Source organism: Indicator indicator, chromosome 13 (assembly GCF_027791375.1).
Source record: "Indicator indicator isolate 239-I01 chromosome 13, UM_Iind_1.1, whole genome shotgun sequence".
In the NCBI taxonomy this organism is placed as follows: domain Eukaryota; kingdom Metazoa; phylum Chordata; class Aves; order Piciformes; family Indicatoridae; genus Indicator; species Indicator indicator.
The window spans coordinates 12,328,355-12,353,317 of record NC_072022.1 but is presented as its reverse complement, the minus strand read 5'-3'; the positions used below and the strand labels follow the sequence as shown (position 1 = coordinate 12,353,317).

The 24,963-nt window shown below is 45.4% G+C and overlaps 1 protein-coding gene across 1 annotated transcript; it reads right to left on the bottom strand.

Moving 5' to 3' along the window:
* Positions 1-4,892: 4,892 nt before the first annotated feature.
* Positions 4,893-24,014, bottom strand: LOC128970839 (pinopsin-like). The gene is made up of 4 exons (XM_054386201.1): positions 23,684-24,014; positions 20,811-21,139; positions 7,220-7,453; positions 4,893-5,153 (listed from the first exon to the last, which is right to left on the bottom strand). Exons 1-4 carry the CDS (start codon positions 24,012-24,014, stop codon positions 4,893-4,895), a joined length of 1,155 nt encoding a protein of 384 aa, XP_054242176.1.
* Between the last annotated feature and the right edge of the window lie 949 nt (positions 24,015-24,963).

Here is a 24,963-nt window from a genome sequence, read left to right as displayed (position 1 = left end):
TAGGAGAAAATAGCCATCCATCCCAGGTAGAAGACAAATAAAATCAGTCACCATAGCAACTGAAGGAAGTGTTAATCATTCTAAATATAGCTCTCCCTGTGCTGCACTATGTAAAAATAACTTGTAGGTCAGCTCCCTAGCCCTGTGGGTGTTCTCCTGCCCATTTCCTGCCCTGGCCAGAACTGGTCTGCTGCATATTGCCATGAACTCCCCAGAGTAACTCAGGAGTGAGTACTGGCTCTGCCCTCTCACGTGTGACCAGTAAACCCAAATTTCCTTGGGATTTACCTCTCTGCATCTCTTGCAGATCTTCATTCTTATTCCAAGGACTTCTGCTTGTTCTGCTTCTTACATGGAACCTAGGTCTTTTAGAGCTAAGCTGCTCTAAAAGTAAGAGGGTGGCTGAGAACTGATTTTCTTGAGAACAAAGGTGTTCAGAGGGCTGGAGCACATCTTCTATGAGCATAGGCTCAGAGAATTGTTTTTTTCTCTTCTCAGCATGGAAAAGAAGACTTCAAGGTGATCTATTAGCACCCTTTCATTACTTATAGGGGGCCTACAGAAAATATGAGGACTCTTTGACGGTAAGTGTAGTGATAGGATGAAGGGGTAACAATTTTAAATAGAAATGGGGCAGATTTAGATTAGCTATTAGGCACAAATTCTTCTCTGTGAAGGTGGTAAGACACTGGAACGGGTTGCTTAGAGAAGTTGTGGATGTCTCATCCCTGGAAGCATTCAAGGACATGTTGGATGGGGCTTTGAGCCACCTGGTTAAGTGGAGTGTCCTTGCCCATGGTAGGGTGTTGGAACTAGATGATTTTTAAGGTTCTTTCCAACCCAAACCATTCTATGACTTAAACTAAGTTTCAGACTCAGGGCCTGAAGCAAGCACTCTTATAGTTGGTGAGAAAATTCCGTTGATTGAAGAGACTTTAGCTCAACAACCATGTTTCTGCTCAAAAAGGGAACAACACTCAATCCAGCTATTAAAGAACAGAGTACTTGAAAAAACTTTCTCTAGTAAGTACCATGTGGTTTATGCCTCAGGTGGGTGGCACCTGATGTGTCCCATGGGTCTGTGGAAGGCTCATTCAGGTGCATGCTGCTAAGATCATGTTTGGGCTGGAGACACCTGCTGTAATCATCCTTTGTTATTCTTACCTGATGCTAAGAAGAGAGACCTCTAAAGAAAATGAGGCTGCTTGAAATGGTTTGATATTTATTTCCTTTCTTGTATCAGTTTAGTTTCATCCTACAGCCTATTCTTTGGTTTGTATCTAGAAGCTCTGCTAAGTTTCTCTTGGGCCACCCTAGGGGCTTACTAAGGATTGGTTCTGCATGCAGTGAAATCCCTGCTTTCAGAGCTAGATAGCTTTACTTTATAAAAAAAACCAAAACAAAACAAATAGTGCTAAGAGTGAATTTTCAGTCATTTAGCTACTATTTCAGATGTTGAAGGTGCTGAAGAGCAGATGAGAGAGGGCTGGATGCTTGACTGCTTGTTGAACACCCCACAACACTTCTACAGTGCTTAGTTTGGAAGAAATTCCAGGGAAATTGTTGTGAAATGATCAGCTCTTTAAATGACAACCATCACAGACAGAATATTTACTATGAAATGCAACTATAAGATGTTCATAAATATCAGAAAGTATAGAGCTGTACCTCTTTTTCAGGGAGATGTGTCAGTTTAGAAATGTAAATTGTCATCTGGGTTTTTTCTTTTGGTTTTGTGTTTGCTTGTTGTGGTTTTCGTGTTATATTTCTTACTGGTTGGTTGGGTTTTGTTGTTTGCTTGGTTGTTTTGTTTGTTTGTTTCAATAAGATTGAGATCACCTAAACGCTATTACCCAGCAAATTGGTTAAAGTGTCCCAAATGCAGTGATTGGGCAGCATAAAGAAAGTGCAGCCTCTGTCTCTCTGGTGTCATGTCCTGGTCATTGTGTGAAGGCTGTGGGAGTGATCTTGTGCCTGAACACACAGAGCTGGGGTCCTGCTGAGTTTCTCATGCTGCTTCAACATAAAAAATATTATACCCAGAAGTACTGGTGCTGAGCATGGCTTGCAGCCAACCGGTTAAACCACTCTGATCTATGGTGTTGACAGCCCAGCACAGCCCTTCCCTTCCTGCATGCTTGGAAATCACAAAGAGCAAAGCAAGCTTGCTTAAAGCCCACTTTGCACTGTCACTGGCTATTGCCCTCAATGCATTTTCTTCTGAAAGGGTGTGTGCACAAAAGCCTTTTTTGTAGCTCTTGGAACTGAAAACCTCTTGAACCTGCTGTTAACCTAGGTCACACCCGCCTGCACCAAACAATGTCCAGTGCCATGTTCCATCCCTGTGGTACTACTTCCTTCTACTGTAAAGGTAAATACCATTATCTACCACAGGTTTAATGAAAGCTAAGTTTAGGCAGAGAAAGCTGAATCCTTTTCTGAAACTAGATTTTCATCGGTGCTGTAACTGCACCCAACAATGGGAATTTGGTTTTGTCTAAGCTTTGTCAAACTCTGTGCCAGGGGGAAAAAAAGCATCCCAGGTATTTAGGAAGGATTAGAAATCTCTTGGGGCTACAGTATTTTACAGCTTAACTGTGAAAGCATGGAGAGACCAAACTGTTCTGCTTACACATAGGAAATAAGTCTATCAGGGTACAACATAGGAATATATTTATTTACAGCTACAACATTCTGCATGCTTCCAAACAGCACCGGGACAGTTACAGGCTGCTTGCCGGAGCAGAGCTGCAGGTGGTCTTTGCCACAGGTTGCAGAGTTAAGGAAACAGCAACTAGCACTTTGTGTTGAAAACATAAATAGGTACTACAAGCCAGAAACTATTTATCACCTCAAAGACAGGTACCCAAGCCAAATTTGTATATTCTAAAGCAGAACAGATTCTTGCATAAACAAATCACCAGTCACATAGTTGCAAAATTAATATCAATGCAGAAATACAGACTGAAATTTCATGATCTGCCTAGAGACAAAGGAAAAGATGAACTGAAAATTCCGTGTGTGCTTTGTAAATTGAAAGTAAGCCACCCTTTACAAATGTGTGCTTGGGAAGGAATAAATAATTGATGTGTATTCATCAATAGTAAGTACATGTGTGGCTTTGATTTTGTCCACCAATCTAACCTCAGAAAAAGCTTCTCTTCATGGGTTCCATCTGTATTTGAGAACATTTGGTGTTATTTAGGTTATTTCACAAGTGTGGGTTAGGGATGAAAAGAGAAATAGATTGTGCAGTAATGCATCAGTATGAGAAGGCTTTTGGTAACATTGCAAAGGAAAATATCCCCACAACCCTGGAAGAAAAAGACAGCTTATGATCACCTGTGAAAGTCAAACATTTCTATTTGAAAGAAGAGCTCTTGTAGCAATGTGCACAGAGCACTCTGCAGGGGTGAGGAGATGGAAGGCAGTCTGCAGGACGTGGCACCCCTGTGCTGCTGGCGAGCACCCTCTGCCTCCTAGAGAACATGCCAAGGGCTTCCCTCTCTAGTGGTCAAAGCAAAGGTTTAAGACCTCTGAATGGGAACAGCTTTTGATTGATCTGAGTGTGTCTGGCAGGCTCAGTGGGTTAAGTGGAGATGCAGGGCCTTGTCGCATCCTTGGAGGCTGTTTGGAGACAGCCAGCATGGGCTGCTCTGGGAGTCTGCTGAGCCCACGAAGGTTTAGTTGCAGTTGTTCCTCAGCACTGCTCTCTCTTAAATGCAATATTCACTTTTAATGATCCAGGAATAGATATTATTGCTTCCAGGCAATAATTGCAGACAAATACAACATCCTTACACCCGGGCAGCAGCAAGTGGTGACTGTGCAGAAGTCCTTAGCAATATGCTTATTCCTCAATAAGATGTATGTGTGTATGCATGGGGAAAGATCTAACTCAAGCAATTTGAGATGGATCCAGTTCAAGCAGTGATCAGAAAAAAATCCAATTAACTTTTTCTCCCATATTACTTATTCACCTGACCTTTGCATTTCCTGGTTCTGGCTTGGCTCATGCAAGGTAATTAAAGGGCTGTGATACCTTTGATAGCTACCTTGGCAGTCGTGTAGACATACATCATTGTGAAGTCACTGTGAAGTCATCTTTCATCTGAAAGATGGCATTTTCCTGTAGTCTGAAGGGATTTGAAAAGTCATTCCCTACCAAATGGAGCTATTTCACATTTTCTTTCCTGTTTAGGATGACTAACTTTGTCAAAATATTGGGACTGTGCTCACAGCTAATGAGTGAAGGTTGTTCCATGTTTGTTTTTAATTCTTCCTCCAGCTGTACTTCTGAAGCTTTCCAACAATTTTCTGTTTGTGGAAGATACCATCTGTCACTTCAGTTCCCAAAGATGGTCCAGGAAGGGCCTGCAAAAGGTCCCCATGAGCTTTCCTGATGGGGTCACTGGGACTATTCTGCATAAAACAGATCAAGAGGAAATAGCCTCAAATTGCATTAGAGGAAATTTAGGTTGGACATTAGGTAATATTTCTTCTCTGAAAGTGAAGTCAATCCCTGCACCAGGCAGCCTAGGGCAGTGGTGGAGTCACCATCCCTGGAGGGATTTAGGGGTTTTTGGTTGGTTAATTTTTGGCAGAACGTTTTTAAAACTTGATTGTTTGAGTTTTGTAGGGTTTTTTTTTTTTCCTTCCTGAGGCATCTGTGGGGTTTTATTTTGTTTTCTTCCAAAACTACCATGAAATTCCCAGTGTTTGGATAGGGAAGAGTCTTTGAGAAACAAGGAAATGCTTATTGATGAAAGCAACCTCTGAGGAAGCAGACAGCTAATTCTTCATTAGAAACAAAGCCACAACCTTTGAGGTTATTTGGCAAAGCTCTTCCCCTCTGGACTCCATTTTCCCAAAGGCAGTGGCAGTCCGTGGTGTCAGCCTGACAGCTCGGCTCCAGAGCTGCTCTGAGCCATTGACACAGCTCTTCCAGCTGTTAGGGTGTCTTCCAGAGGTGGGTGCATGTTCCCACGGAGGGCCAGGCTCTCATCTGAGGGCTGCCCAACCAAGGCAGCCATTGTGGGGATAGTGTTGTCCTGCACCTGGGGGAGCACATGGCAGGACCTGGGCAAGGACTTGTTGCTGTAGTTCATGGTTGCTTTGTTGCATCTCAAGAGTGCCAAAAAGCACCTGTAAAACTATCACACACAAGTGGAGAACAGCAGGTTAGCAGGGATTGCATTCATTTCACTTTTTATAACATAGGCTTAATTTTATGGTATTTATATTCAAGTTTCTGCACCAATCCAGAAAAAAAAAAAAACAGGTATGTGGTAAGATTTTGTATTAGAAGTTGAACTGTTTTGTAGAATGATGGTCTCTTTGTGATAAATGGGAGCTTTTGCTGGGGTCAAGGCCTCTGCAAGCTAAGGTGGGACAGAGTCCTGCAGAGCAGGAAATAGGGGAAAGAGCTGTCTGTCTTTTCCCTTCATCTGGGCACATCAGTGAGAGAAGAATAAGCCTAAGGAAAATAAAAAAGAAGTCATTTTGGTTGAACCCTAGCACAGTCAGCACCACTCAGATATTTCAGCACTACAGGATATAGATAAAGTGCTACAATCCAGATCAGGTGTTTTGCCTACTTGTAGATTGGGTGCTGTGTTTAATTTGGGGCACTGGGATTTTAAATTAGATTTTAGATCAATTTATAATTTAATTGGTTAAAAAACCCAGGGGTGAGAGAGCTAGAAACTAAACTTTTGGACAGGCCTGTAGCACTCATCCTGTGTTTTTATTGAATACAAATATTAGTGCCTATAGAGCAGGCAGTGGAATAGGCTGCCCAGGGAGGTGGTGGAGCTCCTCTCCCTGGAGGTGTTCAAGAAACATTTGGGCATGGCACTTTGGGACATGGTTTAGTGGAGATGGTGGTGTTGGGTCAATGGTTGGACTCCATGATTTCAGAGGTCTTTTCCAACCAAAAGAACTCTATGATTCTACGAATGGAAAGGGCTAAATCCTTTCCAGGCACTTTGCTTGAGCCTACTACCTGCCTGAGCTGATTGAGTCCTCAGATGCAAACACATCAGTGTGCTGCAGCATGGAGGTTTCAGGGAGTGGCCAGGTTATTGATATATCCTATTACTAAAAGCCTGGCCAGGACTGAGCTAATCAAGTCACCAATAAAAGCAATATTGGCTGTTTTGATTTGTGTTTGACCAGTGGAAAGATGAAAACCTGAGTAACGTGCTTGGTTTAAGCTCTCAGGTGGGGTTTGTTTGACACTTGTTATTTGAGGGATTTTTTTTTTTCCGTTTCTTTCAGATACTTTGTGTCTGGGGGTTAGGAGAAGGCTGTTGCATGAAGCTGCCCATAGCAGGAGAAACATGTGTTTTAGATTTTATGTCTGCATGGGCTTCCTATAACTGCACTGTCAAATGCTGAGAGCTAATCTCTCTAGCACCAAGAGTCCAAACCAACTTTATTAGTAACTCTCTGTACAATGTGCCTGACAGCAACAATCTCTGATATCACTTGCTATCAACAGCCAAGTAAAAAATTATGCTGCTTTTTGTCAGCAGAATTGCTTGCTGGGGAAAATGGCTTTTGAGGAGTTGCACAAAATTTTTGCATCAACCGAAATTCCTTTTCTTTTTTTTTCTTTTTTTTTTAATTAGAAACTGAAATTTCACAGGAATTGCAGACTTCCTTTGTACAGAAAATAATAATTTTTAGTGCCATAATATTATATATAATGTGTCTGTAGTTATATATTTTATTTATTGTAAATTTCAATTGTCCTTGTATTTACATTCCCTTCCCCTCCCCTTGTAGTTGAGTTTTTGTGGGTGGATGAGTCTCCTAACAACTATCTTTCTGCGGTTGCTTAATCCACAGTACATCTCTGTTACAGCCTAAGTCTCTTTTATCTGTTTAACCTTCACCTACCCTTTGCCTGGAGGCCTTTGCTCAATATGAATATTATTTTGTCTGGCCTGATCTCTGATTTTTATCCATCCTAGAGATTCCTGAAGATTTAATAAATCAGGGGGTGCAGGGAGGCCTGGACAGGGAATTGATTTAGAAATACCATGAGATTAGAGGGAAATGAAAGCTGCCTCAGTTGTCAAGTTATCTCCTATAGATCTCCATTACAGTGCTGCTCCCTCTTACCTGATTTTTCATACACTTTATTTCCCTTGTTATTTCCTTACTTCTTGCACACATTGAATCTGAGTAAACATAAAGGCAACATTTTGCTTACCTGTTTGTTCAGAAATACATAGATAATGGGGTTGTAGACTGTGCTGCTTTTGGCAAGGATGGATGGGATGATGCTAGCAGCAGGAGTGGTGAGACCAGGTTTCCCAAAAGTAGCTATAAGTGCCACAGTTGCATATGGCAGCCAGCAAAGAAGAAAGCAAATTACCATCACCACCACCATGATCAGGATGCGCTGCTCCCGGCTCCGGCTCATACCTTTGTTGATGCTGCTCACCTGGGTGGAAGAGAAGCACTGATACAGCATTAGCACTGCTCATACTGGGAGCAGAAGATCAGGCATGGGAGCTCCAGAACTAACTGCACTAATGGCAGGGTGGAAGATAGCAGGATCATCTGAAATCTTGTTGGCCATTGTGGGCAGGGTTTTTAGCAGTTGGTGCAGAAAACTGCAATAGAATTAGGGATAGTTCTGTTCATTCAGAACAGCCTGAGAATCAGAGTCATCTCAGTTGGGAGAGACCAGTTACCCCAGCACTGCCAGGTCACCACTAAACCATGTCCCTCAAACACCTCCAGGGATGGTGACATGGAACTTGTACTCTAGACCAGTTTTGTTGCCCTTCTTTGGACACATTGCAGCACATCAATGTCCTTCTTAAAGAAGTATCCTTCTTTAAGAGAAGAGGCTATAATACGAGCCCTGGGGAACACCACTAGTGACTGACTGCCAACTAGATATAACTCCATTCACCACCACTCTTTGGGCCCTGCCATCCAGCCAGTTATTTTTACCTAGTGAAGCATATGCCCATCCAAGCTATAAACTGTTCTAGCATTGCTAGGACAGAATCCCAGCCCAGCCATGGGCTGCAGGCCATTAGTAGTTCTGAGTCAGCCAGCACAGCTGACTTGAGTTGGCTCACAGGTGTATCCCAGACAATTAGCAGCACACCCACTTCCTTTATAGGAAGAAGATTGCTACAGAGAGAGGAGTTTTTTGCTGGGATTTCTCCTCTTTTTTTCTCCAGCTCTTGGTTGCTGGTTGGTTCTGCAGCTCTTGGTTCTCCAGCCTTCCTTGGTTGTCACTGCTGCAGTGAGTATAACTTTACATACCTTGTATTTGCACTGGTGTTAATTTGGTTGTTTCATTAAACTTGTTTTCTTTTCAACTTGTGAGTCTTCTCTCTTTCCTGATTTCCCCATGGAGGGATCCTCAGGTGATACAGGAACTGTTGGAGTTTAGTCAGAGATACAGGCTACATGTAGGCAGCAGCCAATTTTTCCCACAGAATGCTTCTCTAGCTTTCTCCAAATTACACAGCATTTAACATAAGTATCTTGGGTAGGAGGGAAGAAAGGGGAACCTGCCCTGGTCTAACTGTCCTTGGATGACTTCTTGTCTGAATCCTACCAGTAACAATGCACCCAGTCAAGAAAGAAATCCTCTCTATCTAGAGGCCCCTGGGGCAGGACAGGAAACAAGCAAGAACACGAAGGACAAGAATTTGAGAGATCTTTCTCCCCTGAATCTGCTGGGAGAGTTTTCAGAAGATTTCAACTGATTCACTATAGGCTCCATCTCTGGGCTTGGGCCTCAAACATACTCCTAAGTCAGTCATACAGCAGGTAAGTAATCCTGTCCTTCTCCTCACCACCTCTGTTTCCTAGGTTTCAGTATGTTTTGAAAACTGGACTTTTTGCTGATGGTTGTGTCATGCTGCAAAACACTGCAGTAAGCAGGAGAAACTATGAGTTACAAGCAGTTTTACAGGATGTATTTGTGTGCTGCAAGTCACCTTGAGATTAATTAAAAAAAACACACTCAAACCATTGAAAAAGTAGAACATATCTATAATTGCCTGCTGAGGGAATTACAGATGTTCTTATTACTCTTATACTGAGTACTTTAGAAATATCCTGTTAATGTGCAAATGAAATCTTCTATGACACTTGTCTGTGATATAAAAGAAGAAAAAGAGTGCCTTGTGGCAAATACCAAATAAAGTTGTTAATCAAAACGTTTCCAGTAGTGAGAGGTGAATGCTTCACTCAGCGACACCTGCAGGCATCCATAGATCAGAGAGGTTCACAGACACCTCGGACAGAAAGCTCACTTTTTTTTCTTCATATGTTGTATTTCATGGAGTTGATAAAAATTCTGTATGACATTTTCTGTCTCAGTTTCTTTGGAAATCTGCCCCAACTTGGTATAAAATTTTACAAGCTGCTGGGGCTTTGTGCAGTAGAAACAGCAGGACTGGGCACATGGGTATGGGGCTGGAATTGGGAGAGGAGTTGCATTTTGCATTGCATGCACTGGATTCGTATGCTCTTGAGAAGAGGCACAGACAGGCAGAGGCAGGTACCTGCCAGAGGCTTTTATCCCCATGCAAATTCTGGATCTCTTTGTGCCTTCCTGAGATCAGGCGGCACCCAGGACAGGTGGTGAGTGATGGTTTGAGGAAAAACAAAGCTCATCTTTTCTGTCTTCAAATTACCAAAGCTAAGGGTAATGCCTGTATTGATTTTACAGAAGGCAGCACAATGACCCTCTCCTTTTGCTTCAGGTGAGGTCAGAGAAGAAAAATGTGTTCTGGATGTTTTCCAGATCAAAACAATCCTGATTCTTTTGGCTGGGTGTGAGAGGAAAACTCTGTGGAAATATTTCCCACTGCAGACCCTTTAGCAGAGATCAGGTCACAGGGCAGCTGGTATCTTTCTTGGTCTCCACATCTCTTTCTGCACATCCTGATACAGTGACACGTTTGACCAGGTCAGGAACAGCTAGGAATCACTGCAGATGTCTGCTAGACCCAGTTAAGGCCCTGCCCACAGCTCTCCTGGGCTCTGTTCAGCATTCAGTCCCTGTCATGGGCAAGGCAGTAAAGGTTGATGATGGGAACTGTTGCTGAGTAGTAAAGAGATGTTTCCTGATGGGCTGGAGTTACATTCCATGACAACTGATGTGAGCCAAAAGAAGGTTAATGTGCTGGAAAAATTACTGGGCACTCATTCTGCATGGAAGCTGTCCTTTATGTCTGAGAACTTACTGTTGTGCCCTTTCCAGCTAAAACTCAGCTGAAGCGTCGTCATCAGGATGCCAAACACTGGGGCCAGGGAAGTATTTAAATCCCATACACTATGTAGGCATTTTTATATGAGCTGATGGAAGTGTGCGCTCTCCTAATGCGACCCACAGCTTCAGGGCTTTGCTGGATGCAGCAAGAGTTTGTGCTGCCTGTTTGCCTCTCGTGGGGCATTATAAACCATGACATGCCCATGCTGTGTATTAACTTCTGCTGTTAGAAGGACCCATGATGGCGATGGCTGTGAACACAGTAGAAGGACAGTCCTTATGCTAAGATCTGTCACATAATAGCTAAGTTACTTTGTTTCCTGATATAAAGAAACACCTCTGGGTGGTGATTCGGCCTGAAGAAATTATTCATTTTCCTCTTTTTTCATGTGTTAAGCTCCGTAATTGGAGCTTAATATGTCTATTCTCCCAGGAGGAGAAATGCTCCCAAATAGTGTTTGTGTGATGTGGCACTGGTTGTCATGGACAGGAGAATGACAGAGGTGAAAGACTAACGCACCACACAATAGGAACAGGTTTAAATAGAGGTCACTGTGAACACAGCAAATTCCTGGCTGATATTGCTGACACATACTGTGCAGAAATAACAGAGTCATCACATTGCTAGGAAAGTAAAATATGTGGTTTCAGCAATGGGTATGGAAACTGCTCAGTAACATCCAGGAATAGAGAGCGCAGCTGAGTATACTCACAACTCCTGGGAGGTTGAGCTATGGAGCTCAGGATAAATTCCTGAATCCCTTGGATGATCTGAGAAGCTTAAATGAGTGATTTTTCTTTTTTTTTTTCTTTTTCTTTTTTTTCTCCCCCGTCCCTATGTGTGAAAAATCACCATAGTATTTAGAGCTTGGAGAGGTGACAGTCACAGGATTAGAAAGATGATTATTGAGAAAAGTTAGAATAGAGAAGAAAAACACTGTCAACAAAAGTGGGTACGTGGTGGCCTGAGCAGAGCAGATGTGGCTGCTGGTTTATGTGAGCAAAGCTGCTGCATTGCTCTCCAATGGCTGTCACAGATACCCACGAGCTGTAGTAGCAACTGAACCATCTTCAGACTTCACCACCTGTGCATCAAGGAATAGTGTCTGAGAACTATGAAATCAGATGCCTTAGCCAATCAATAGCTGCAGTTACTTGAACACATACTAGAGAACCAGACTATAACCTAATAATGTTACAATTAAATTGGACTGGCCTTTAAGGCACAGGCAATGCAATTTCTTCTGAAGTGGATGTGAGACTTCCTGCTGGTCCCTGCACATGCATTTATGCCCTGCTTTTAAGAACTGACAAACGTAGGCAGTGGATTTGCAGTAGATATGTTGGATGCTTCAGGGGCAACTCAACCCACTGAGGTTTTACCATGCTGTCTGTATTTGGCTGATGCTTGTAACTCGGGTCAGGAGATGCATGGATATGTACATCAATATGTCTGTGTGCTCTTTGGAAAGACCTATGAGGTGTTTAAAATGACATCAGGTGTACTCTGTGCTCAAAGCACACTGCCAAGGGAGCCTGGTGAGCAGGAGATTCAGAGTCCATGAAACCTCTTGGCATGACAAAATGCCAAGTGTAGGACCTCGTACCTCCTTCCCGCAGAAAGCTGTAAACAGTAAGTCAACAGGGTGCTTGCAGAAAGCAAAGCAGTTAGCCTCAGAAGCTATTGTTGGGGCTTGATGAGAAGTCCCTTGAGTCTCTGAAACAGTGGCAGTGACAGGGTGGCCAGTTTAACAGTAGCTCATAGTCTCTCCTAATAAAAGGAGTGTCACTGATGCTTATCAAGGAAAATAAATGGCTGATATTACCATCCAGAATGCTGTAAGATCAGGTTAGATTTTATTTTGAAGAAAGCTTGTTTGGTTGTTTTTATCCCTCCTGATTTCAGAGTCTTTGAATTATGTTTAGAAGCTGTTCACTGCAATCACTAAGATGTAGAAGCATGTAACCTGCGTTTATAACCAAAAAAATTTCTTTTCATTGAATCTTTGATTCAGAGCTTAGGATTTCTTAAGATTCCCATTCTTTCAGTGCATTGTCATGAAAACAAGAGTGAGAAAAGCAAGTTGCCAACTTTATGATATCTGTTTTGATGCTAGTCCATGGAAGGAGTGCTTTGCTCCTGGCAGACCTTCTGCTTTTACCCTACAAACCCAATTTTTTGATTGGTGTAATGGGTTTGAACCCAGTGGGTTGAACTTCAGCACAGCACCGGGAAAGATAGGGAAGAAGGAAGCAAGGGACTGGACTCACAATTTCCTCTGGCAAAAAGCAGCAACAGCGCTGGTTTGTCACTTGTAAACTTCTGCCTCTCCCATGTCCTGGTCTAGATCCAGCAAAGTAACATCTTGTGAGGGTCAGCTCTGTCACTGTCCTGATGACAAAACCCTAATTTTTTTTCTTCTGAGTCAAAAGCCAAACCTTTTCTAGCATCCCTTGCGCAACATCAACTAAGCAAGGTCCCAGCTGGTTGGGCTTGTTCAGGTCCATGTCTGTCCTACGTGCAAGAGGGTAACTCCTAGGTCATACTGAGATTTGTATATAAATTATTCTGCATGGTACTTCCTTGTGTGTAGTTCTTGTATGAGATGTGAGATGGAAGAGGTTTATCAGCCCTCTCAAAGTCATAGAAACGCACCATCACTTTCTGTGGGGACAAGCAGAGCTTCCCCACTTTGCTTTGAAGTTGGGAGGAGATTCTTCTTGGTTCCTGCTGCAGCCCAAGCAAAGCTGAGATAGTGGCAGGAAGCAGAGAAGGAAACTGATTTAAAAGAGTTGGTATTAGTTTCAGGAACAAAAAAAATTACAGTTATTCTCAAGGTTGGGAAACCTTCCTCAGGACTTCCTGGAAAGAAGACAGCATGTCTGCAGGTGGAAGGCTATGGAGACACAGTAGCAGTTGCAGGTTTCTTCTGTGACCACAACATTCTTGGCACTTGGGTTCTTGTCTGAGTGTGATTTTATGGATATGTGCTATGGAACACCTTATGCAAAGGGAGGGATAAAACATCTGTAAGAAATTGCTATTGCTTCAGACTGATAATTAATTCCAACCAGAATTCCATCTTTTAAAATTTTTTTTGGCAGCAGAGATGTAGGCTTAGGCAGCCAAACTAAAGCCACCAAAAATTCACTTGGGATGTGATCTTTCTCTGTTCAAGGTTCCTGTTCTCGCCTACTCTGCCCCTGCTCCTGCTTCCTGCCCAGGTGGAGTCAAGAGCAAACGTTTGAGTTACACAGCTAAGACACCCTAAAAATACAAAGTTTTCAACCAGATTAATACTTTTTATTGCTGAACTTGATAACATTCCATGGCAACAATCAGATTTTACGGCCACCTTTTGCTCCCTTAGTTACTGAGGCATCATTTGGGCTGATCTGAGCATCTTGTCACTTTGGAGTGTTGTAGAGACTCACATCTCATTCTGCTGTGCTACAGGGGAAGGGAACCAGATGACAAATAGTATGACTGTTCATGGTTGCAGAATGTCTTTTGCTCCCAAATCTCTCTAATGCCTACATATCAAATTGTATTTAAAGCCACACAACGTCAAACCTAAATACAGCATATACCTTCATGAGATGGATTTATGCCAGAATACCCAAAGTTTGCCTGTTCATATGGAGGGGACACTACCAGATCCCTTTTTATGGGTCCAAATGAAATGTTTGACTCTCAGTGCTGCCCAGCTTGGAAGAGTTAGGTGAAGATCCTCCACAAATCTTTTTTATTTTCCAGTAAACGGAAGCTGTGGAAAATCTCCCATGGTGAGTGTATTAACAGGAACAATGCTGTGGGAAATTGGCCAAAAGCAGTTCAAACTGACTGTAACCAAAAGAAGGTGGTCTTGGACTGTGTCCCCATGAAGGGAATTGCACAGTCCCTGCAGATCCCATTACTGGGCAAGCAGGGAGACCTGCCCTCACTGTTATGGATTGCTCTCTGGAAACTGTGGTTTCCAATACTAACACAGACCTTTGACAAGGGTTGTAGGAAGGCAAGAGGTAGGGAGGGAGAAGAAACCCATTTATATTTGCTGTGCTGGCATCTTTCACCTCTGTTATAGTAATTTTTCTCATCTCTGGAAGGTCTTGGAAGATGTTAGTAAGAGCCTTGTTCTGGCAAAGGAGAAAGCTGTATATCTAATATATGTCCTTCAAGTGCTCACAGAACCATTTTGCACTCACCTGTCCTCAGAAGGGTGGACCACGTGATTTAAGATTAAAACTTAGTTCCTCACTTGTCTTTGTAAACATAGAGGGATCTGTTAACTGTAAGGAGAAGCCTTGTGTCACTAAAAGGGGTTAGTTATTTTAAATATCAGAATATTATTCAACCTGGTTGATGTTTGCAGAAGCTTGAGTACCAAGTGTGGGGCACGGGGCAGCGCTGCTGGGAAGTTTCTCCATGTCGTCTCACACTTCTGTTGAGTTTTCTGTGACGCATCAGGTGTGCTTCTAGGCCTTGGGGCATTTAACTGTGTGAAGCAGGAAATATTTCAAAGGAAGTGTGCCCTTTGGAGGTATTAATCCACACAGCATACCTGTCAGTGAGAATGAATATTAAAGTATTTCACCACTATGTTTATACTGGTTTGATTCCCCTCCTTCTGCATCTTTGATGCTTTAATTGGGAATGACTGTGATGATAGCATGTGCTTCTCACTGAGAGGAGAGGTTTTGTCAAGCATGACGTGATCTTTAGATATAAAATTAAATATTAGCAGAGTAGCAGCCCCAAGTTATATTTGCCCAAGACTGTCCAGGATGTCCTTGTGATATCCATGTGGGCAGGGTCAGTGCTGGCACATAAAAGCCCAAATCTGATGGTACCCTTGAGGAAAGGTGTCCTAGTGTCTCGCTTTCCAGGGGACTGAGATACTCAGAACAGGTTTCTCAAAGGGCACAAGCAATTGCTCTGTTCCAAGATGGGTATATTTATAAAAGTAAATTAAACGAACTAATGTGAGAATGTGTGCTAACAGCCAAGTGTGTCTATACAGCAGCTCTGTGCTGATGTGCAGTCTTAAGTGGGACCTTTGCAATTACAGGATGTCTCCAATAAGACTCTTGAGCTCCTCTGTGTGGAGTGTTTGCAGAGCTAAACCTCTTTTCCTAGCAAAGAGGGAGCCCTCCCTGTGAATCCAGACAGCTGGCAATGTGGTGGTGTCTCCTGTATCTTCCAGGACACTCAGACACAGTATTTGATTATGGGGGGGTGAAACTTGGCTACTGTCATGGAAAGCCTGTGGTGTGTGAGGTAAAGTTGCATTAGGCTTGAAATGGCTCTGCTCTCCTTTCAGCTCCCTGCCTATCTACTTGTAACTGTCTGAAATCAAAAAGCAAGTAGGAGCCCCTTCAGGTGCAGGCTTGAGGCCAGGGCAGGGGAGGTTGATCACAATCCTCCTGTAAGGGTGAGGCAGTGATTCTTGCTCCTGGACTTGAGATTTTAGGATATTTTCCTCTGCCAAGCCCAGGAGACCAGTCATTAGACAGAGGATCGAGGGGTGAGAGGATGTTCTCTCAAGGCAACTGCTGCTGAGGTCTAACTTGCATTTGCTTGCAGACTTGGGGGGATGTTGACAAGTGCTTCAAGGACTGCTGCGAGGGGTGCTCCTGTGGAAAGATGGATCTGGGGTTTGCTAATGTAGATTGGACATCAGGAAAAATTACTTCACCAAAAGGGTTGTCAAACTCTGGAACAGGCTGCCCAGGGAAGTGATAGAGTCACCATCCCTGGAGGGGTTTTAAAAGATGTGTGGCTGTAGTGCTGAGGGACATGGTTTAGTGGTGCCCTGGCAGTGCTGGGTTAACACGTTTTACTCGATGATCTTAAAGCTCTTTTCCAGCCAAAACAATTCTATGATTTGCTGGGCTTCCTTGATCTCTGTTTGACTGATGATAGAATGATCTTGTTCTGGGGACAGATTTCTCCCAACAAGACCAAATCCAACAAGATCATGTCTTGTGCTGGGAGTCCCAGAGCTGGATACAGTACTCCAGGTGGGATCTCTCCAGGGCAGTGCAATGCCAGAATCACTTTCCTCAACCTTCTGTCCCTGCTGCTTTGGATGCAAGCCAGGATATGGTTGGCTTTCCAGGCTGAGAGCACACATTGCCACTTTATATCCAGCTTTTCATCCACCGGCATCCCCAAGTCCTTGTTGGGGCTGCTCTCAATACCTTCATCTCCCAGCCCTATAGTGATACCAGAGTTTCCTTTGACCCAGATGCAGCACCTTGCACTGGCCATTGCTGATCCTCCTGAGGTTCACACCTTTCAAGCTTGTCCAGGCCCCGGTGTATGACATCCTGTCTGTCAACCACACCACTCAGCTTGGTGCCCTCTGCAGACTCGTTTATGAAGATAATGAACAGCACCAATAAGCAGTTGTTGGATTTGCTTTTCCACTTTTGCAGCTCACTCAGCCTGGTTGTTGGCTGTCTCCCAGGCTCTGATTCACTTCTGTAATTTTTAACTTTTAAATCAATCTGAGCTGAGGGATTAAAGTTTCTCTGCTGTGACCTGTAGCATGGATGAGATCCTCTCTGCTCATGTGTAGCTATATGCTTGGCTGTAGTAGAACAAAAACCCTGCTCTTGAGAGTCTGCTAACAAAACTAAGGCAATTATGAACCACAGAATCATAAATTTGTTTTGGTTGCAAGAGACCTTTGAGGTCGAGTCCAACCATTAACACAGCACTGCAAGGTCACCACTAAACAGTGTCCCTCAGTACCACCTCTACATGTCTTTTAAACCACACTGGGGTGGCGATTGCATCACTTCCCTAGGCAGCCTGTTCCAGGGCTTGGCAACTCCCTTGTTGAAGAAATTTTTCCTCATGTCCAATGTAAACCTCCCCTGGTGTAACTTCAGGCCATTTCCTGCTGTCCTAGCGCTTGTTACTTGGGAGAAGAGAGCAACACACACCTCACTCCAACCTCCTTTCAGGCAGTTGTAGAAAGCAACAAGGTCTCCCCTCAGACTCCTGTTCTCCAGGCTAAACAACCCAACTTCCCTCAGTTTTCCTCACAAGACTTGTGCCTCTAGACCTTTTGCCAGCTTTGTTGCCTTTCTTTGGACATGCTCCAGCACCTCAATGTCCTTCTTATAGTGAGAAGCTCAAAACCAAACACAGTACTTGAGGTGCAGCCTCATCAGTGATGAGCAGAGCAGGGGGAGCATCCTTGTTCTTTGTAGCAAACCCCAGACAGCAGGCTTCTGTTAGCAGCTCCCTTTTGGGAACAGGACCAGTCATGGGAGCCCAAGCCAGGTCTTGCCATCCCACTGAGGCACTGCAGTGAAGCCCCTGGTGAAGGAACCAAAGGAAGGAGAGATAAAGCCTTGCACCCAGCCTGCCACTGCATAACTTCATTGTGCTCTTGCAGCACAGCAACCTCTCCCCAGGTAAAGCAGCAGCTTTTGCTACACAGAGCTTTACAGGGATCTATCAAAACAAAAAAAACTTATCAGAAATTGAGATAACAAAGAGGAAAGCTCAACACCCCCAACACCCTCATTTTCTAATGGTTGTTTTTGGTATCCAGATCCACAGTCTATTATCAGCAGTGCACTGTAACGTGTTTGTGTTCCTTCGGTATTCATTTGGAAATGAGGGAGCAAACCCTTCCCTCTGGCCACTGCCTGTCAGTCTGAAATGAGACCTGGGGGCAAAAATGGGTCCTGTCATGGTGGTGACAGTATCCTTCAGGTTTAAGGAAAGCATGAGCTTGAAGCAAGTCAGTAGGGTTCTGTCAGCTGCTTGCAACCAGCACAGGAGAGTGAGAGCCTGGACTGATTTCCAAGATTTGAAGCATCACTGCATGTTTCCTGTAATGACAATCAGGTCAGAAACCAGAGCATGAAAATACAAATGTCAAGCGAAAGGATAGGATTGTTCATGCCTGGCTGAACCCAAACATCCTGGTGTCCCACTACACTTTTACTCCTGTAAGGAGTGCAGATCATCTCAGCAATGGGAAACTATTCACAGCAGGAACTGAAAGCATGATAAAAGTGTTGCCTAGAACTCAGGATTGTCTAAAAGCACAAATGTTTGTTGTTCAGTTCCTCAAATATTTAGCTTGCATGTGAAGCTGATTTTGTTCTGTCTCTTTTCCCTCACTGTTATATACATCAGAGATTTTGCTGCTTCTGCACCTTGTTGCTACAGGGCACGAGCAGCAGTGGGAACAGCTGTGAGAAGCCTGTTGGTGATGGATGTGCTGCCCAGGTCCAGGGCAGGAGGCAGGACAGAAGCAGGTCCTCTCCCTCACAGCTTCTTCCCCTTGCTCTCCAGGCTTCTCAAGTGATCCCAGGTGCATCTGGCAGAACCAGCTGATTTTGGCTTTCCCTCTTCATGGAAAATCCTGCTTTGAGGAGGCATAACTCAGATCCAGACAGAGGTATGGGTCTGGTAAATCAGGTATGAAGATAGTGTTAGAAGCTGAGCCTCCCAACCAGCTCTTGTCCTGCATGCCTGTGGCTTCAGGAGCCCCATCCCACAGGGTCACACAACAAATGTAACACATCATGTGTGCTGACTTTGCATAAACTGCAGGAAAATGGCTCTTTCCTGTCTGAGAATAATTTTCATATGGTTTCTCCTTGTTTTGGGGTCCCTGCAGGAGCAGACAGCCCAGGAAAGAGAGCTCAAGTCATTTGCCCTCCTCACCCCTGAGGATGTAATAGCCCCTTGCCAGCACCTTGCCCCCTTCCCATGCCACTGCAGTCATTGGAGGACCAGTTTGTATCATTAAGGGGAGCCTATCCCTTGCTACCTTTGCAGCAGGTTCTGCTAAAGCTGCTAAGTCCTGCTGCCTCTTGAACTGGCCACACACTAAAACTTACCCTGATGAGAGCGTCCAAAGCTGTCCTGAAGACACACAGTTCTCCTGAGCTTAAAATTCACCTGTTACAGGATGGATACATCAGTAGGAACAGTATTTCATAGGAACAGTTACGCCCTTCAGTGCTTCCTACTAGATGCAGCCCCAGTAGGAGTGAAAGTTCAGCATGCCCTGGAGAGACTGTCCAAGCTGTGGAGATCACTCCAAACATCAGACAGCACAACCATCCGGAGGGGCACAGGCCTCCTACCAGGCTTCTTATTTTTTGCCCATGGAGGAGCTCTGAAGAGGAATAGACTCTCTTGCAGGCATTATCTGCTCCACCCTTGGCTGCTGTGAATGACTTGCAGCAACCAGCACCTCTAAAAGTATTACTTTTATCTTCAAAAGGTGAGGAAAAAATAGTTCTGTGAGAACCATTCCCCCACCTACACTCAGGGGACAGGTGCATGGTGGTGCAGGAGCTGTTTGCCACTGTTCCCAGCAAAGAGTAACCAAAGAGGACTGAAATCAATACCTCAGGGAACAAAAGGTGTCTGTAATGTGATGATGGGCTGGGAAAATATGAGAATTAACTCAAACACTTCTGCTGATTTGATTTACTTCTGCCCAAAGCCCCCAGGCTTAAGTTAAACATTTACATCAGCAGATGTGGCTGTGATTTTTATCTAATGCCCTCATATCTTTCAGGCTCTTGCTACCTGAGCAGAGACAAAGCTAGGCACTGATGAAGCTGATGCCCAGCCCAGGGTAGGCTCCTAGGGTGCAGAGGGCAAGCACAGAACTGCACTTTAGGCTGGGAGAGAGTGAATGGCCCAGGCTGAGCTGCCTGGTCCTTGCCTACCCAGCGGCTGGTCCCCAAGACTCTGCCAGTGTTGCCACAGCATGAGCAGGCAACACTAATACATCACTCCCTAGGACTCATGGCTAAATGTAGATGCTCTTCAGTAGAGAACAAAGCCCTCTGCACCATCGTCCCCAGCCACCTGGAAGTGCCGACCTGCCGTTTGGTTTCACGTGTTGCACTGGGTGGGCTGACACCATTCAACGTGAACATCCTTTTTCTTGGGAATTAATGGTCCTGCTTATTTATGGATTGGGTTTGTTTGATTTGCAAGAGGTAAGCTTCATACCACGGAACTGCCTTGCAGTTGGTGCTTGCTAAACTCCATCTTCTTGCTTTGCCTGGAGGCAAAGCCAGCAGGTGGATCATACATGATTTCTCTTTTTAGCACTCTCTTTTGCAGGGTTCACTTTCACATTTTTGGAGGAGAAGCACTGATCTTCAGAAATTCCAGCTCCTACGTCCTGCCCTGATGACACAGCCTCTGAACCTGCAGGTGATGCTCACCTTACCTCACCATAGGCTCCTGCGGATTTAAATCGTAGAACCAATCTCATCAAGGTAGGCAAGTCCTTCCTAGTTTTAATTAGGGGAAATCTGGATTCTCTTGAATGGTCTGGCAGACTTCCCTCATCTGCAGACCTATCTTAGGAATTTCAGCTGTTCACATTCGAGTGTGATTTCCAAAGTCCTGGTAGATCTGAACTTGTCACCAAGACGTTTACAGGAGAACCATCTGCCACGGGAGGCAGCAGAGAAGTGATAAAGGTGGAAAATGGTGGTCCCTGGGTTTTGCTTGGTTTGGGGTCACAGTGAAAAGGCAGCTGAGAAATTTACTTACCTGCCTCACAGTGCACCGCAGCCTCCCATATGAATAAACAATAATGCCAAAAGGGATGACAAGGCAAAAGATGAACAGACATATGATGTAGGATACGTTGTTAGCATCTTTTGAATGCCAGTTCACAGAGCATGTTGTCCCTGGTCCTTCTGGACCATAGCTGCTCCAACCAAAAAGAGGAGGGGTAGTCCAGATCAAGGAGTATGTCCAGGACAGGACAATGCCTATCCATGCTTTCCTGTAGTTGGTAGTATCAGCTTCTGTTGTTCCTGTCATGGTGCAGTAACGTTCATAAGAAAGTATAGCCAGGGAGATGAGGGAGACGATGCCTGTATCAAACCATACATGTGTGTTAGCAGGAGTGGCCGAGTCAAGGCTTTGATCTTTCTTCTGAAACAATATTGCAAGCTGAAGATGAGACTGATGGTAGTGACTTTGGAAACTTGGGCTGAGGCTGGAGATGTGTCCTGGAGAGGGAGGGTTGCTGAGAGCCTGATCCCCCTCACCAAAGCTGAGAAGTGTTTAACCACATGCCCAGCCAAAGCAAGCCTGTTATAAGTGCTGATTAATAATCGAGCACATCGGTCTGCAGGAATACATGTGTGACCTGCAGCAAAATCCTGGTTTCTCTGTCATTTTTGGTATTTGGTGCACCTGTAAGACTTACAGGTTTACAGATTAATAGCTATATTTTCCCAAAGTTTAGGACTTATCCAGCTTCACAGACTTCCTTAGGCATCACTGCTTCTACCTGAAATGATGACAATGGTTCTTTGCTCCCTAGGATTTATGTTTTCTTCCAGATATCTCTCACACACGCACACAAGAAAAGTATGCAAGGAACAGTAAACGTCCATTCCCATCCTAGTTTCTTCTCACAGATTTCCCCACTTCTTACATACACATGAAGAAGCACATACAGACGGCGAAGGAAGCAGACAAAAACTACCCCAGACACTTCTTGGATGTTTTCATGCATCCACGCTGGGATCTAACACCAAACCTCCTGGCTCTGTGTTGTGCTGGACCTCAAGAATGTGGCTTTCTCATAACAAATGCAAGCAAGGACAAATGCTGTGGAAGAACAAAAGTGACTTTACTTCTGAAACTTTGGGTTTCAGAGAGAAAAGACGGTTCTGTGAAAGTGAGAAGAGGGTGTGTGCTGTTGAAGGAACCTACTTAAATAGAACTCCTGGTGAGAGCCAGAAGAGATTTCCTTGAAGACCATCTGAAACTTCCCAGGAAATCAGGAAGTCAGAATCAAGATCTGTGTGTCTCGATGTTAGACCACTTTTGAAAGAGTATGAGGAACATTGGAGCTTTGTTGCTTGGGCTCGAAACCTAAGGTAATTCCAAGAAAAAAATGCTGCTCATCACAGCAAAACATTTCACATCTAATGCGTGAAGACATCTTTAACAGTCAGCAAAATGGGGGAAGCAATTTCTAATGCTGACACCAAAGATTGTGATTTCCCTTCCACACACCTCCCAGTCCGCATTTCGGAAGTGATGCTGGCAAGTGCTACTGAGTACAGCTGGAGCTGCTGGCTAACACTGACATACTCTGTAAATTTTCCGTGACATATAAAGGTTTTGGGTATGTAAAGCTGGCTTGCTACCCTGTATAACTTCATCAAGGAGAGAGGTGGCAGTGAACATCCAAGATGAAGCTGCCAATGTGGTAGCTGTGCATGGTGTAAGTAGCTGTGAGTGGTGCTAAGCTGTCTCCTAAAGCAGCGGCATGCAGCCTGAGTGTGATGCTAAGCTGTTTTCTTCTGGTTGTTGCTGATGGGCAGAACAATGCCTTCACTGGTAAAGTTTCTGGCCCATGTAAGTGCTAGCTGAGGGAGAGCCTTGCCAAGAGATGCTCAGCACTGGGAAGCTTGAATATGTGAGATATTGTTAAACTTAGCTCAAAGTAACATTGGTCTAAACTCCTGTTTCTATAGCTTTGGCAACACAGCAGAGCTGGGAGGACAGAACAGGGGCAGAGCTGTATATCTGCCGACCCCACAGCCTGCTTGCTATCTCCACCGCATCATGGGGCTCCCTCTCTGTGTGCCTGGCTGGCAGATGTGGAAGAGGCTGGGTAAAAGCAGAAGTATACATAGAGTGTTCTTTCCTTCTTTATGCCCTTCCTAGCTCTCAAAATGTGTTTGTCTTGTCTGGAGTCACCCCAGGACCTGGAGCTCTGCCCCTTCCTTCAGCATGCTGGGCTGCTCCCAGGGTTCCTCTGAACCAGCACCACAACTGCCCTGCCTGGCAGCATCCTGAGGCTTCATCTGCCCCATTCCTCATTCCCTCTGCCCTGAGGTGTGCATCACTGGGCTAGCCACAAGAGATGGGCAATGCTGCCCTGGCCTGCTGACATTTCTGCATACAGGACCTGGGCTCAGATCTGAAATCCAGGAGATTTCAGAGAAATTGTGTCTTTCCAGGCTCTCTTCAGTCTGTGGATTTCTTCAGTGACCACAAGAAACATGCACTCTCCAGTCAGAACGAGGACTGCCTGGTGAGTCATGAGCTTTTTTTTCCCCAGAAAAATAACGAAGCTATGACAGTTTCACCCTAGTCCTGTGTCTTTTGCATCCTCGGGGGACTGCTCCTGACACACAGACCTGTGCCCATCCCTGCCCTGCTCCTCCTACCTGCACACTCACAAACGAGCATCCACGGACCCGTGCTGCTTGTTTTGGGTTCCCTGGGAGCTGTCGGGGCTGCCCCATACCCAGTCCCCCCTCCTCCAGGTGCTGCCTAGGCTGACCCATCCCAGGTTCCCTCTCCTCCGGGCACAGCCCTGCCCTCCTCCGCGGGTGCAGCCCCCCCGCAGCCTGCCCGGTTCCACTCCCCGGTGCCGGACGGGTCCCACTCACCGCAGAGGGCGTTGGCGAAGCCGTGCCAGGTGCAGGCGGCCCCCGGCGAGCCCCGGTCCCGGGCAGCAGCCATCCCAAGCGGAGTGCCCAGGGCGCAGACCAGCAAGTCGCTGAGGGCAACGTTGAGCAGCAGTAGGTTCATGGGAGAGCGCAGAGCTCGGTAACGCCAGAAGAGAAGCAGCACCAGCAGATTACTGCAGAAGCCCAGGCTGCCCACCGTGCCCAGGCAGACCGCCGCCGCCAGCCGCCCGGAGGGGCTCAGGCAGTGCCCTGGTTCTCGGGCACTGGCCGCGGCCCCACAGCTGGCGACGGCTGCGGACGGCGCCGGCATGCCTGTGGGGACCTCGCAGCACCCCCGCTCCGCCGTTCGCTGCCCACCGGCGGGTCCCTGCCTCCGTGCACAGCAGGGGCCGCACTTGCTCTGCGGCGCCCGGACCTCCGCTCCCCGCCTAGGTGGCTGAGACCGGGGGCCACCTCACCACAGGTGTGAGTCGGGAAAGCAGTCAGGAGGAGCAGAGCTTGGCACGGAGCAGCTGCTGTGCTGCGGGCCGGGGAGAGGAAAGACATTGAGATGCTAGAGCATGCCCAGAGAAGGGCAACAAAGCTGGTGAAGGGTCTAGAGCACAAGTCTTGTGAGGAGCTGCTGAGGGAACTGGGGTCGTTTAGTCTGGAGAAGAGGAGGCTGAGGGAAGATATCATTGCTCTCTACAGCTACTTGAGAGGAGGCTGGAGTGAGGGGGGAATCGATCTCTTCTCCCTAATATCAGGTGATAGGACAAGAGGAAAGGGCCTGAAACTGTGCCAGGAGATGGTGGAATTACTATCCCTGTAGGTGTTCAAGAAACATGTGGATTTAGCAATCTGGGACATGGTTCAATGGTCATGGTGGTCTTAGGTTGGTGTATAGATTCAATGATCTTAGAAGTCTTTTCCAAACAAAACAATTCTATGATTTTATGATTCTGTGATTTTATGATTCTCCTGTCCTAGCTGTGCCAATGGCTGCTGCTGGGAGACCTCCACAGGGCAGAGGTGGGTCTGGGAGATCTCCCTCTTGGGCAAGGTCAATTCAGGGAGTTGCTGCAGAGCTGGGTACATAGACTCAGATCAGAACAAAAGAGTCAGCTGTGTTTAGGCACCAAGTACACCAAACAAAATCCATGCAGCTATGGCACGAAGTGTTGTAGGTCTCAGGCTGGCCAGATAGAGCCTTCCTGAGCAGACCTGTGAGGAGCACAGGCTGTCCCAGGTGCTCCTGTCACTTAAAGAAAGGGTGAAGA